The sequence below is a fragment of the Hydra vulgaris genome, chromosome 08, assembly GCF_038396675.1.
Source record: "Hydra vulgaris chromosome 08, alternate assembly HydraT2T_AEP".
Taxonomy (NCBI): domain Eukaryota; kingdom Metazoa; phylum Cnidaria; class Hydrozoa; order Anthoathecata; family Hydridae; genus Hydra; species Hydra vulgaris.
Window position 1 is genome coordinate 68,757,928 of NC_088927.1, and position 15,671 is coordinate 68,773,598.

General features: G+C 30.0%; 1 protein-coding gene across 1 annotated transcript; it reads left to right on the forward strand.

Moving 5' to 3' along the window:
• The first annotated feature begins 8,494 nt into the window (after positions 1–8,494).
• LOC136084094 (uncharacterized) lies at positions 8,495–12,726 on the forward strand. The gene is made up of 4 exons (XM_065804250.1): positions 8,495–8,636; positions 8,934–11,746; positions 11,905–12,157; positions 12,367–12,726. The coding sequence occupies exons 1-4, from the start codon at positions 8,577–8,579 to the stop codon at positions 12,589–12,591; spliced, it is 3,351 nt and encodes a 1,116-aa protein (XP_065660322.1). The 5' UTR covers positions 8,495–8,576; the 3' UTR covers positions 12,592–12,726.
• The last annotated feature ends 2,945 nt before the right edge of the window (positions 12,727–15,671 follow it).

Genomic DNA, 15,671 nt, shown 5'->3' on the forward strand with positions numbered 1-15,671 from the left:
TTTACTTATTTTTCAAAAAATATTGTGTTTAAGTTACATATAATTAAATTTAAAAAAACCGAAATTATCAAAAATCCATCCTATATAGCTATTTTATATGAAATATATGTGATGTAGGATAAATTATTTAATATATCAGTTATATTCTTAGAATAAACAACACATTTACATACCATGTTTTTTGATAAACATTTTTCACTCATTGGCTAATTTTTTATTTGTTTGCTCACAATTACAATTTTCTGTATTTATTTCCTTTAAAATTTCTTTTTTGTTTAACAAACTATTAATGTGACGTTTTATAATGTGATCTTTACACATTTTTTGTGCAACTGTCGCTAACTTTAACTGTATTTCGATTAATCGAAATACAATTAAAGTTGGCCTTTTTTAAACAATTTTTTTAAAAACATTTTCCCAATGAGTCAAAAATGTTTATCAAAAAACGTGGTATATAAATGTACCTGATAAACAATATTGGCTCAACAGAAGGTGAATTAAAAAAACGTTTTTCAAATTAAAAGCTTTAAAATAAAAACCTTTAAAAATAAAAAGTATTCAAAAAAATACTTTCAAAATACATATGGGAATCGAAAGATAAAAAATTAATGATTTTTATTGAGTTGGTCTATTCTTAAAACATAATAAAACATATTACCATAAAAATTTATTAGCATCAATTAATAATATTTTTCACCCATGATAACATAAGCATTTGCCTGACGTATTAATATTTGTAACTAAAAAATATTTCATTCTTCATTGAAAAATACCCCTAAAATGCAGTTGATGGGCTAGTGCCGGCGTTTTTTCTGTTAAGTTTTTTCATTAAATTTAGCACAAGCCATAAATTCATTTCAATCATGGGTAGATAATTTTAGTACAGCATTGTTAAAAAAAGGAACCAACTTGTAGTTAAAAAGCTTTGCTGTTAAACAACAGTCCTTGAAGTCTTGTGGATTTTTTTTGACTAACATGAATAATGATAAGGATTTTTTCGGTTAACTTGTTTGAGGGTCCTTGTTAGTCCAAGTGGACTACAAAAATCAGCTATCCTTGTTAGCTTTTCAATTTAATTTTGCGCATGATCCACTTTCTGGACACATAAATGACTAGGAAGTGAGTATTTTTTAATGTAACACACAGTTTAGTATTATACTGCTCCATATATTTTAAGGGACGCAGCAGTCAGACCAAGTAACTAAGTTGTTCCTGTTGCTTTTCCTCTGTCACAACATATAATATCTTGCAAAAGGCACTAGAAAAATGCTTGCCGGTATTGTCCACTATTGATTCAGCCCAAAATGTTCAGTATTGTTGCTTGGCTGTTGTATAATAAGCTGCCAAGTTAATTACACTTTGCTTTCTCTCATAAAAAATAGTTTTATTTCCAGCATTACTTAATTTGTATTTTTAAAAGTGTTTTTAAATTATTTTAAAAATCTTTTTTATTTATAACACAATCTGCTTTTTAACATTGCAAATAAACATTATATTACAAATTGTGCAATTTTTTTGATATTACTAATGTATATGATGTAGTAAATTAAAATTATATTATTTTGTTCATCAACTATGTTCATTCAATTATACATTAACAGACCATTAGAGATAAGTGATGGGTAGACTGATTGACTGTTGGGGGCTAAGCCAACCATGACTGACTATTTGGGGCTAGACGAAGCGTGACTGACTGTTGGGGGCTAGATAAAGCATGGCTATCTGTTGGGGGCTAGACAAAGCATGATTGACTGTCGGGGGCTAGACACAGTTAAAAGTCCTTTCATTGACTGACAGTTAAGGATAGGTGCGGCAAGATATACTTACATCTTCGGTAAGTTTGTGAGAAAACTGAACTGTTATTATTAAATTTTAAAAAAGAGTTTTACCTTAAAAACGCCATTTATTTTTGTTTTTATTAGTTATTTCAACTGTGATAGAAACCAGTACTTTTTGTTGTGCAATGTAGCATCATAAAAAAGATTTATAAAAATAGCGAATATTAGCGTTTTTACGATGTTTTCATTTTTACGTCAACGTCAAACTAGACCACTATACATTGATATTGAGACCAATGTTTTTATATGGTTTTTGATGAGCATAAAATTCTCTATCATAATATATTTAAGGGGGAACACTCCTCAAAAAAAACGTTTTTTTTTATTTATTTTTTTTTAGCTATTCTAAAAGTAAATTTATAATAAAATTAAATGGTGAAAAAATTATTCAAAATTAACTTTTATTTGTAAAATAAATGACATTTTTGTATGACTACCTGTTTGCAATTCTCACCTAGCAACGCCCCTAGTTACAAGAAAATTATCAATAAAATGCATATAGTCCCCTCTTTATGCCGTTTTTTTTTTGCAGTTTCATCATAAATACTTTCTACTATCTCTAAAGCCATGATTCAAAACCACATATTTAGAAAAGTGTTTTATGTGTTGTTCATTGTAAGTCGTCTTTTAAGCTGCTAATTTACACACGAGTGAAGAAAAATGGACAGCTTTAAGTCGAAATATAGTTGTGGTAGAGTTAAATTTTCAACGAAACGTCTTAAGAAACGTAAATGTACATTTTATGGTTTAAGAAAACAAGAAAAATGTGTAAATATTGATGTAAATAGTGTTAATAGTAATGGTGTAAATATGACAGACTCTGTTGATAATGTTGATAGTGAAAGTGTATTTGCAAGTGTATCAAAAAGAAAAGTAAAACCAATAATAGTACCGAGTAAACACTCAAAATGTGTCAGTGGCTACAGATTTGTTGATATGGAAATTCTTGCCTCCGTATTTGATAAACTTGGATGTCCAGAATGTTTCCAACCTCTGTTGTCTTTAATCGAGAATAAAAAGTCTTGCAAAGGATTTGCATCAAAATTATCTATAGGTTGTATTTGTGGATTTAAATTAGACTTTTACACATCAAGAAATGTAGAAGGATATGATGTTAATAAAAGAGTGGTATATGCTATGAGAACACTGGGTCAGGGCCAAACTGGTCTACATCGGTTTGCCACTCTTATGAATATGCCAAGAGGAATATGTAATAAAAGCTACAATGTTATTGTACATAAATTAGTAACCGCAGCGCAAACAGTATCTAATGAAACTATGCATGAAGCTGTACAAGAACTCAGGGAAGGCAAATCTCCTGATGAGGTAGTTGATATTGGAGTTTCTGTCGATGGAACATGGCAAAAAAGGGGATATAGTTCCCACAATGGGGTTACGGCAGCATTGTCCATAAAAAATGGGAAGGTTTTAGATGTCGAAGCCTTATCTAGGAAATGTAAAATATGCGATGAAAATCGAAATATCCTCAATTCAAAGCAGCAAAACCAAGCAGAATTAAAAACACATGTTTGTAACAAAAACTATGATGGATCTGCTAGTGGAATGGAAACTGTTGGTGCTGTAAATATATTTAATCGCTCTCTTGAGAAATTTAAATTACGGTACACAGAATATTTGGGTGATGGGGATAGCAAGAGCTACACTACTGTTAAAAGTACATACAAGGATGTTGAAGTAATTAAATTAGATTGCGTTGGACATTTTCAAAAGCGTATTGGATCTCGCTGTCGGCAATTAAAAAAACAAGTCAAGGGCTTAAATGGTAAAGGCCGTTTAACAAATGCTACAATTGATAGATTACAAAATTATTTTGGTATTTCTATTAGACAAAATTGTGGCAACCTTGAAGGTATGAGATCCTCAGCCTTAGCAAGTTTATTTCATGTTGCATCTTCATTGAAAAATAATTATCATTATCCGCATTGTCCGGTCGGTAAAGATAGTTGGTGTAAATACAATCGAGATAAAGCTAATGGTACAAATGAGTATAAACCAGGAATAGGTCTTCCTATTGATATTATTCTTAAATTGAAGCCCATTTATGTTGAATTAACATCAGATTCTTATTTAAACCGTTTACTTCATGGGAAAACGCAGAATCAGAACGAAAGCTTTAATGCAATGATATGGTCCAGAATACCTAAGTCAAAGTATGTTTCGCTTACACAGCTAAAGTTCGGACTCTATGATGCTATTGGAGCCTTTAATATAGGATTAAAGTCTAGTATTTTAATATTTGAAAAACTACTTATGATACCAGGACAGCATACCATTTCTAGTTGCAATTACTTGAACCGGAGAAGAATCAGGATGTCGGAGTATAAAAACAAAGATACCATCAAGAAGCGTAGGAAAATTTTGAGAGGACGCAAACATAAAAAATCTGATAAATTTGATCAGAAAGAAGGAAATATGTATGAGGCTGGTTTTCATGATTAAAAACTATAGTTAACATACTTTTATATATGGTATTTTTTGAGTTACTATTGTTTTTATAACATTTTTTTTTCCAATTTTATCTTTATTTGCATTTTTCTCAGAACGCTGGTTTTTAATCTCCCGGCAAAGATATCTTGAAAACCGCTTGACCGATTTGTATGAAATTTTCAGGAAGGCTTCCTTTAATAAAGATGTATACAATGAACAGACAACTTTTTCAAAACATTTTTTAAACAGAAGAAATATTGAAAAACGTATGTGATTTTTGTGCTAAAAATTATTTCTACAATCAAACATGGATAACACCTGGTAGAAAGGTTGTTAGAAAAAACTGTCTGCTTATTGCATAGATCTGTCAATATTCTATAAGTTTTGAAAAAATCAGCTAAAAATATTATTCTAATCAACTCCAATCTTTGCCAGGGCGAGGGAACTAATTTCACTTTTTTCCCTAGTTACCAGGTTGCCATGGCAACGGGGTGCCATTATTTGTGATAAATCTTCCTAACATTTTATGTCCTCCTATTTGAAACATATAACAACTTTTGTAATGCTATATTTTAGAAAATAAATTTTTGAGGAGTGTTCCCCCTTAACTGAAAAAAATTTGGAATAGTCTGCAGTTAGGATTTACCCTAACCTGTTAGTTGTAACCTTGTCAACATGAATATTAGTTAACTAAACCAATCGCACCTATTCAAACTGAAAATTAGTTAACTAAAACTATTTGTAGTTCACTTATTTTATTCTAGATCCCAATTAATTTAAGTTTATTTTGTTTGTCATGATACAAATAATCCAATAAAGTCACAATCTTAATTTTGGAAAAAAATATCAGTTAAAACATTGTCAAACCAACGCGATGAAATATAACCAATTGGTTCAAGAATTGTTCTTGAACCAATTGGTTCAAGAACAATTCTTGCAAGAATTGTTAATAAATTATAAATTGTGAAAAATTTAGTCTCGAGTATTAAAAGATGAAATTTTAATTTTTTTAATGGTTACCTAATATTTTGTCTCTCTTATTAAGCAGATGTTTCAATTGTTATATTAATTCCCCAATTTTCAATTGAAATATAAATTCCCCATTATTCCCATTATACCGCACTCAAAATATACTTTCTGGGGAGAAAATTCATTTTGAAATAATATTTTCCCTCTCATATAATTTTTCCGTGTTTCTAGGGCCACCTTGTACCTTGGGCCACCCCATTTTATTTGACAACTATAAAGTTCTAAGTCATGCTTCTCAATAAGGTGATTATAAAAAAATTAATTTTTAATCTTATTTAGATTCTCAGAGAGCGTTGCTACGGCAAGTTATAATCAAAAAGCGCTTTTTATGGTCTATAGTAAGTTTTTGCCGCTGGTATCTTAAATTGTTTTACAATCCAAGAGGAAAGGCTTCTCTATAAGTTCTTGTATATTTTATTGTTTGTTACTAAAGTACTAAACGCTGTGTTCTATAAGTTTTTTCTTAATTGGGTTGCTTTAATATATGACATTTCATGAGGCTATAATTTTTTGCATCAAGGGTTATATAGTTTGTTTGTATCTAGGGCCATATGTGCGTAAAGAGTTTGAGTAATAACGATGTAGATTGAATTTTGAATTTTGAGTTGTGCAGAATTTATTTTTTCTCGCGGTTGTTTTGGATTACCATTTTACACGTATTTTACACGTGACTTATTTATCAATTTTGGTCAGAACTATTAATCAATATAGTTGTTTATTGTCTGTAACACAAGATAAATTTGTTGGAAACAATTTAACATTTATTTTCAAATCAAATTTATGTGTCTATCTTTGTTAAAAATTTATTATGGAGTTTGGAACCTAACTTTCAGATAGTGGCTCTTGGTACAATAGCTAGTGGCCATAGATACAATTTAAAAAAAGCCTATTATACCTAGAGCCACTAATTTTTAAACCTTTCTACGTGACAGACTTTTATAATTTGAGTTAATATATTTATACTCATACAATGTAATTAATATAGAGATGTTATAGTACCAGTTTGGTACTAAATCTTTATTAAAAAAATAGAATATGGATCTAACGTTAAAAAACATCGAAAAGTTAATAACAACAAAGCTTGAAGAACAAAAAACTTTTATACTATCAGAAACAAGCAAATTATTAAAAGAACAAGAACAAAACTTTATATTAATAATAAGTGGAAACTTAAAAATTATCGCAGAACGACTCGACAAACTTGAAAATGAAGCAAAAGAAAGCAATTCAAAAGATGCCATCATTGAAAGAGAAATTTACGAAATTAAAGAGAGCTTGAACTTTCAAGAAGAAAATATAAATAAAAAATTGGAAAAAATTACAACTAATTTAGGGTATAATATAAACTATCTAGTAAAAAAAACAGTGGACTTAGAGAACCGCTCACGCAGAAACAATTTAAGGATCGATGGCGTAAAGGAAAAAGAAGGTGAAAGTTGGGACGATTGTCGAAACTCGATAAAGGAAATAATTAAAAACAAACTTAACATATCTGATGAAATTGAAATTGAAAGAGCCCATCGCATTGGAAATGCAAGAAATGATAAGTTACCAAGAACAATAATCTTCAAACTGCTGAATTATTCAGATAAAACTAAAGTTCTCAATAGCGCAAAAAAATTAAGAGAGACTGGCCTATTCATAAACGAAGACTACGCGAAAGAAACAATAGAGCATTGAAAGAAACTGTGGGAGGAGGTTAAACGACTTCGTAAGGCTGGTAAGTACGCCATCATTAAATTTGATAAAATTTATTGCAGAGATTTTAAAAAATAAACAGCTGTTTTAAGCGAGCGCATTTTCTAACAAGTTTCTATTTTCTAAAAAATCATTACGGCTTATGAAACAATAGACTTTGAAACGCTGCGTTTAAATATCTTTGAAATTGCTAATAAATTTTTACCACATAATCGTTATGACGACTTTAGCTTTTTAAACGAAAAATACTCCGATATTTTGACATTCAAAATTTTAAATTTGAACTAAAAACCACTATAAATAACTTTACGGTAATACACATAAACATCAGAAGTTTACTTATTAAGAGCCGTTTTTTCTAAGAATCAGGCAAATTCCTGAAACTGTGGAAGTGACCTCCTCCAAATTGCTTGAATTTTTTATATATTGATCAGAATATAGAGAAAACCTGTTAGGGAAAAAAAAAAATTTCAAAAATGTTTCGTTCACTCGGAATCTGGGCTTAAATTTTTGAGATTTTTTTAAAAATTTTTAGAAATTTAGTTTTTGCCACCTTTGAACCCATTTTTTTGGCAAGGCAAAAAGTTGCACATAGCTTTTGTAGTTAATATCAGACGTAAGCCAAAAGCTCTCTCCAAAAAATATAAAAAAGTTGCGTGACACTGTGCGGTTGGCTAATTATCATAGTTCAAAAGTACAAAATCAATCACTTTTGTCAATTTTTAATCGGAGTTAATTCTAGCGGCGAAGTGTTGCACACAATTTTTCTTTTAGGATTTGAAATTATCAAAGGTATTGAGTCTAAAAATGCAAAGAAAGTTATGTGATACCTAAGGCCTATTAATATATTAAGGCTTGAAATTGGAAAAAAATGTTTTAGTATACTTACAAAATGAACCATTACGGCAGAGGCGCTTAGTTTTGTAAAAATGTAAACATATCCAACTGTCAATACAAAAAGGTCCTAACATAATAATAAAAAAAATTCGTGTGATCTTTAGATATTAAGTTAAAAATAAAGGTACAAATTGTTAAAAATGATTAAGTACGAAGAGATATTTTTTTGGACACACAGATGAGGTTTTCGCTCACAATAAAATTTCTATCATCCAAAATTAGCATTTAGCATTACACAAAACATTGCACGTAATGTTAAGAAAAAATTTAAGCGTTTCTGACTATGATATAGAAATCATAACAATTGAAATAAATAATAATAAAAAACAATACATGATCAGAAGTGAATTATTTAAATTTACGTCATAACCAAATAACTTGTGGTGATCGAATGGAAGAAGAATCGCTGATATCACGATTGTGGAGAAACAAGTTAGTGGGCGGTTGTTTACTTTACCATAAAAATGTCTTAACTTTATTTTAACGATCTTTAAAATTTGCATAAATAGAGTAGATATTTTATCATTGCTATTGAGAAATAGGTACTGCATAAATAGAACTTGTTTTTAGTTGAGTATGAAACAAAACAAATATTTTTATGAAAACTGTTGTTGCTTTTCAAAAGGAAATTGTGGATCATTCAAAAAACATAAAATTATAAACAAAATGTTCTACATTCATCAGCTGGGAGATGTTGATGTTAAGAAACACCTCATCAACTTAAAGGTAATTATGTATTTTAAATTTACGCAGACTGTAATATCATTTTTATAATTACATACTTTATAACTTCTCTGCAATAAGATTTTGAGACAAAGTTCTTTAAACAAAAAAAAATAGCTCTTTTAATTAATTCCTCACTCTTTTAATAAATAATCACTAAATTAATCACACTCTTGCAATATTGTATTTTAATAATAACTACAATGTATTTCAAACTTGTAAACATTTTTTGTGAAGAGTCAGATTATAAACAATGCTTTAAATGACACACTTAATAATTGTTTAAAAAATTGTTTTTAGGTCATGCGATTAAACGATAATAATATTTGGGAAGAAAATGGACTTATTGCAAATAGACTTAAAAGAAATCTTGAAAAGGATGAACAAATATGTGCTTTTCACCGGTACACGTTTGGTATTGCATGGAGTCCTCCAAAAACATGCTTTCATCCTCACCATCTAAATATAAAAGGAAAAAAATCTCCCGCTTTAAGGGCGTCACCAATACATGTCGTCATATCAATGTCAAAGCGATACAATGAAGTATTTTCAGTTGGTGCAATGCTGTGTTTTACCCATTTAAAGCAAGAAACTGCTTTATCTAGAGTCAACGAAAACACCAATTTATGTACAGAAACACAAACACAAACACAACAAGAACAAACATATATGACACCTGCTACTCCAGATGAAGAATTTGATCCCGGTGAAATTAATGTTTCACAGGAGATTTTGGACGAATCTCTAAGAAGCCGTGAGAGTGTAACTGAGGTTCTTAATACAAGTCCAATAAAATTTAGATTAAAAAGGAAGTTCGAATATCTGGAAGATACTACTAAAGATAAGTTAAAACGCAAGTATGTTCGCCTAGAAAACTTATTAAAGAAAAAATTTGCGGAAGCTGTTGCTCCTGGACAAGAGGAAATACTTATAGATTTTCTTAACAGTAAAAATGTTGATGAAATAAATAGCCCTCTCCCAATTGAAATTATTCGTGCTCAGAAAGTATATAAGCAAAGTGATTCCATGGGAAAGTTAGTTATCCTCTCATTATTAGACCATACCAAGTATACCAAAAAGTTTATAATGAACACATTTGAGCGTACCAAACATTGTATAGAAACAGCAAGAAAATGGCATGCATCTCATAAAGGGTTAGCATTTCCAGAGAAGAAAGTATTCGTCCGATCTAGTCTTGATCAAACAAAGTGTGAACATTTCTTAGACTTTATATTTACAAGCGGTATTTTGCATGATGTTGCTTATGGAATAACCAAATTAAAATACGACAGCGGTGAAGAACAAAAGATAGTGCATGCAATACTGACGACAAAATATAGCCACGCTATCATGTTCTATCGAAAAAGTTGTAGTGAAAACAATTATATACCATTATCTGATTCAAGTTTGTGGAAAGTATTGCATGCAATAAAACCTTCAAGTCGAAAAAGCTTAGCTGGATTAGATGATGTTACTGCTTCAGGCATGAATGGTTTTCAAACATTACAAAAATTGGCACAAAGATTTAGTTCTAAATCTCTCGAAGCTGCCCTTGAAAAAGGAAAAAGGTATTTGAAAACAAGTTATCAAACCAATTGTAGTGTCAATGACTCAAACATTTCTTCTCATAGCTCAAAACATGCCTTATCAGATCCATCTGAAAAAAATCTTCAATCCAACACAGAGATATCAGAAGTGGTATGTGCCGATTGCTATGATTTGTGCAAAGCTATCGAGATGATCAAAGAACTAACAATTCAAAATTCTGACGATGCTGATTCTATTTATGATTTGGAAATTGCTGTAAAGGATGTATTCAACTACATAAAACACCTGATGAGAGATTCTCAACAGAAAAAGGCAAAAATCGAAGCTTTTAAGCAATTAAACGATGAAACTGCTTTCTGGCTTAAAGATTTTTGTCAAAAAATTCTTCCGGTTCGATACAGAGAGGGCCAAAGAGAGTATTTTGGCAAGAAAGGAATGAGTTTACATGTGGATATATTCTTCATAAAAATAGCAGGAAAGTTATTCAAACGTGTTTACTTTACTTCAATGTATAGGTGTGATCAGGGAATAGGTGATATTGTTTCGTTAGCCACTGCAGTTTTAGACCAATTCAGAATTGATCAACCGCATATCAAGAAAATGTTTACCAAATCTGATAATGCCGGCTGCTATCAGGGAAATCTTTCAGCTGAAGCAATCTACAATGTATGCAAAGAGAGAGATATAAAGTTGCTGAGATATGATTATAATGAACCCTGTTGTGGAAAAGATCAATGTGACAGGGAGAGTGCAGTTGTAAAGACAATTTTAAGGAGTTACGTTGACTCTGGTAATAATCTTTTGACTGCTGAAGATATACACAAGGCTATGCATTATAGTTTTGGCGCTAAAGATGCAAAAGTAGCAGTTGCTCAAATTAGCAATGATAAAACTGTAGTTACTGGACCAAAGATTAAGAACATTAGCAACTATCACTCATTTGAGTTTGGTGAGAAAAGTATGAAGATGTGGCGTTATTTCAATATCGGTGAGGGAATTGAACAAGAGTATGGAAATCTTAAAATTCAACCCTCGATTAAGTTGTTGTTGCCATATAGCAAAACAGATAATTCAATTAAGCGTAACAAGTCACTTAAGGAAAAACAGAAAAGAAGTGACAGGCAATTATATTCATTAAGATTTTGCACTGAAATGAATTGTACTTTATCATTTGAAAGCGATGCTGAGTTAGAAGAACACATGCTATCCGGACTTCATACAGTTCCGAAATCATTAACATCATTGGATAAAGTTCGCAACTCGTTTGTTCATAAGATGAAAATTACTTCACAACTAAATATGCCAATTTCTTCATCCTCTAACAGTGCTTCCGTAAAAGACAAACCACATTGCTTGAACATTTTTCTATTGCAAGGTTGGGCATTACCAGTTCGAAGTTCTTTTAGATTTTCAAATCAGCAGAAAGAACTGTTGTATAAATACTTTATTCGTGGAGAAGAATCAGGTAATAAAATGAGCCCTGAGCAGGTTCACATGCAGCTGAGGAGAGAACTTCCGCCTGATCAATATGTAACTAGCCAACAGATAAGATCTTTATTTTCAAGGTAGGCATTGTTGCTATCAAAACTTTTGCAAATTAGATTATGTTTCTGACTGTTAAATAGTTCTTTTACAAATATGAAATTAAAATTTAGGTGAAAGTTATAATTTTGTGTGTTTGTTTACATATGTTTAAAAATATGTACAATTGATATTGTTATAGATTTAGTAACCTGAAAAGAAAAGGTAAGCTGGTAGAACCGACAACAGAAAATAATGAAAATAGTCAGGTTAACGATAACAAAGAAGTTTATGGCGAAAATGATGACTTTAATCTGGCAGGAGACAATGAAGATGATAATAAATATGAGGAAGACATCGCCAATCTTGCAAAAGAAATTTGTCTTGTATGGAAAGTGAATGATTGGGTTGCTGTTGCATATGAAAAACAATGGAATATTGGATATATTGTGGAGGTAATATTATTCAAAGTATATATTAGCTTCAAGTTTTTATTTTGTTTTACAAAACAGTGCTCTAAAATAAAAGGAATATAAATAAAATGTAAAAATAATTTCAGAATGACATTATATAAGACTTTACAAGTTTTATTGAATGTAAGCAAAATTAAACAAATCATAAACTCTTTATTATATTATTTTAAATGTTGCGCTAATACTTTTAGGTATCTATAACTGGGATCAGAGTTAATTGTATGATTAACGGGCAAGAGAAGAATACTTTTCGCTGGCCAGTTACTACCGAGGAGATAAATAACCAAACTGATAAAATTATCTGTTTAGTAAATGCTCCTTTTCTAATCAGTGGTTGTGGCGATTATTCATTATCCGAAGAAGACTATAATACAGTCATATCATTATTCTTAGAGAAACTTACTGCAGCAGAGTAGAAATTATGTGTGATGTGGTGGATAATGTGTGTAAATGACTCTATTAATAAATGAAAAACTAATTTTTAAATGGAAAAACATTTAAATGTTTGATTTATGTTTTATTTAATTAGCAATATAGTTATCTTGATGTTAGATTTTTGTTCAGTTTTTAATTCATGTTATATCATGCGTGTGACAAAATCACACGAATTTTTTTTATTATTATGTTAGGACCTTTTTGTATTGACAGTTGGATATGTTTACATTTTTACAAAACTAAGCGCCTCTGCCGTAATGGTTCATTTTGTAAGTATACTAAAACATTTTTTTCCAATTTCAAGCCTTAATATATTAATAGGCCTTAGGTATCACATAACTTTCTTTGCATTTTTAGACTCAATACCTTTGATAATTTCAAATCCTAAAAGAAAAATTGTGTGCAACACTTCGCCGCTAGAATTAACTCCGATTAAAAATTGACAAAAGTGATTGATTTTGTACTTTTGAACTATGATAATTAGCCAACCGCACAGTGTCACGCAACTTTTTTATATTTTTTGGAGAGAGCTTTTGGCTTACGTCTGATATTAACTACAAAAGCTATGTGCAACTTTTTGCCTTGCCAAAAAAATGGGTTCAAAGGTGGCAAAAACTAAATTTCTAAAAATTTTTAAAAAAATCTCAAAAATTTAAGCCCAGATTCCGAGTGAACGAAACATTTTTGAAATTTTTTTTTTTCCCTAACAGGTTTTCTCTATATTCTGATCAATATATAAAAAATTCAAGCAATTTGGAGGAGGTCACTTCCATTGACTGCCTGATTCTTACAAAAAATGACTCTTAATATAGACAAATTAAAAAACTTTCTCCTTGAATGCAAACATGCTTTCAGTATGATCTGCCTTACAGAGACTTGGTGCTCTGACGAAGCAGCAGAAACAAACTCTGACCTCCAAATTCCAAACTATAAATTATTTTTTAAAGAAAGATCAGTTTGCAAAAGAGGAGGAGGAATTGTGAATTATATACGGAATGATCTAAACACTAAGATAAGAAATGACCTTTCAATCTCTGATGGCAATAGTGAGGTCTTCACAATGGAAGTTATTAACACTGCCTCAAAGAACTTTCTAGTTTCCACGTGCTACAGACCACCTGATGGTGATACTTGTGAATTTTCAAATTATATTAAACATATAATTACAAAAAATAGAGAACAGAAAAAGTTATTCATAATTGGAGATATAAACATAAATATTTTAATGTACAACAAGCATGCTATTACTAAAAAATTTTTTGACGACATGTTTCAACTTAATATCTTCCCAATTATCAACAAACCTACCAGGGTAAAGTCCAAATCAATTACTGCTATTGACAATATATTAACAAACTCAATACAAGATCCTTCTCTAAAATCAGGAATAATAAAAACAGATATTTCAGATCACTTTCCAATATACTTCTCTCTGTCACAAAATTCCAAAAAAATTGATAATTCAAAAATCTTATGTTATAAAAGAATTATCGATGAAACGTCTACTCAAAAATTTAAGGACTTGCTATCGGCAACAAATTGGCAAACTGTCTACCAAGAATGTGACCAAGGAAACACAAACTCTGCGTACATTAACTTTATAAAGTTATTTATACTACAATATAATAAAAGTTTTCCAATTCAAGAATAAGAAATAAAAACAAAATATTTAAATTGTCCATGGATAACAAAAGAAATAAGAAAATCCTCAAAACAAAAACAAAAACTATACGTAAAATACTTAAAAAATAGAAGCGAAGCAAACCTTTCCCTTTACAAGCAATACAAAAACCTATTTGAAAAAATAAAAAAAAAACACAAAATTTTATACTATTCTAATCAAATACAAAAATTTAATGGTGATCTAAAAAAGACATGGGACATTATGAAGGAAATTATTGGTAAAAGTAAATTTAATGTTAACAAAATGCCTTCTAGAGTAATAATTAATGAAAGTGAATCAAACAACAAGCGAGATATTTCCAATGAATTTAATAAATACTTTGCCAACATTGGTACTGATCTTGCATCGAAAATTCAATGCCCAAATAATACATTTAAAAGTTACTAAACAGACTCACACTGCTCTTTAAATTTCAATGAAATAAATCAAGATGAACTTGAAATAGCTATTAAATCACTTAAAATTAAGTCCCCAGGAATCGATGATATCTCTTGCAAAGTAGTCTCAGATGTTTTTGAGGAGATACGTAATCCAATTTACCAAACATTTAATTCATCAATTTCAACAGGTATTGTACCTGATAAACTAAAAATCTCTAAAATTATACCAATCTATAAATCAGGAGAAACCAATTCTTTAAACAATTATAGACCAATCTCTATTCTTTCGGTATTCTCAAAACTCCTAGAACGAATAATCTATAATAAATTAAATGAATATTTAAAAACTAACAAAATTATCAATAAAGGTCAATATGGTTTTCAAAAGCTGCACTCAACTGAGCATGCAATCCTTGACCTCTCAAATAGGATAAGTAGATCATTTAAAAAAAAAAATTCACATTAGGGATCTTTATTGATTTGTCAAAGGCATTTGACACCGTCAACCATAAGATTTTACTAACGAAAATGAAAAACTATGGTATAAAAAATCAAGCTTTAAATTGGTTTAAAAACTACCTTGATAACAGACAACAGAGTGTTATTATAGATAGAAAAAGCAACTCAAATTTACTAAAAACAAAATGTGGTGTACCCCAAGACTCCATTCTTGCTCCTCTTTTGTTTCTTATTTATATAAACGATCTTCCAAACGCCTCTAATATCTTTAAAACTATAACGTTTGCCGACAATACAAACTTATTTTACTCGTCAAAGACAATCGAAGACCTCTATAAAAAAACAAATGCTAAACTAAAAAAAGTTAACATTTGGTTTAAATCAAACAAACTGTCACTCAATATAGAAAAAACTAAGTATATACTATTTCACTCTAATCAACAAATTAAAAAAATACCCCTGAACCTACCAACAATTAATATAGAAAATATATCCATCAAAAGAGCTCTGAATACAAAGTTTTTAGGAGTTCTAATTG

Coding starts and splice junctions, on each gene's coding strand:
- LOC136084094 (XM_065804250.1), top strand. CDS start 8,577: ATGTTCTACATTCATCAGCTGGGAGATGTTGATGTTAAGAAACACCTC. Junction 8,637..8,933: donor AACACCTCATCAACTTAAAG/GTAATTATGTAT, acceptor AATTGTTTTTAG/GTCATGCGATTAAACGATAA. Junction 11,747..11,904: donor ATAAGATCTTTATTTTCAAG/GTAGGCATTGTT, acceptor ATATTGTTATAG/ATTTAGTAACCTGAAAAGAA.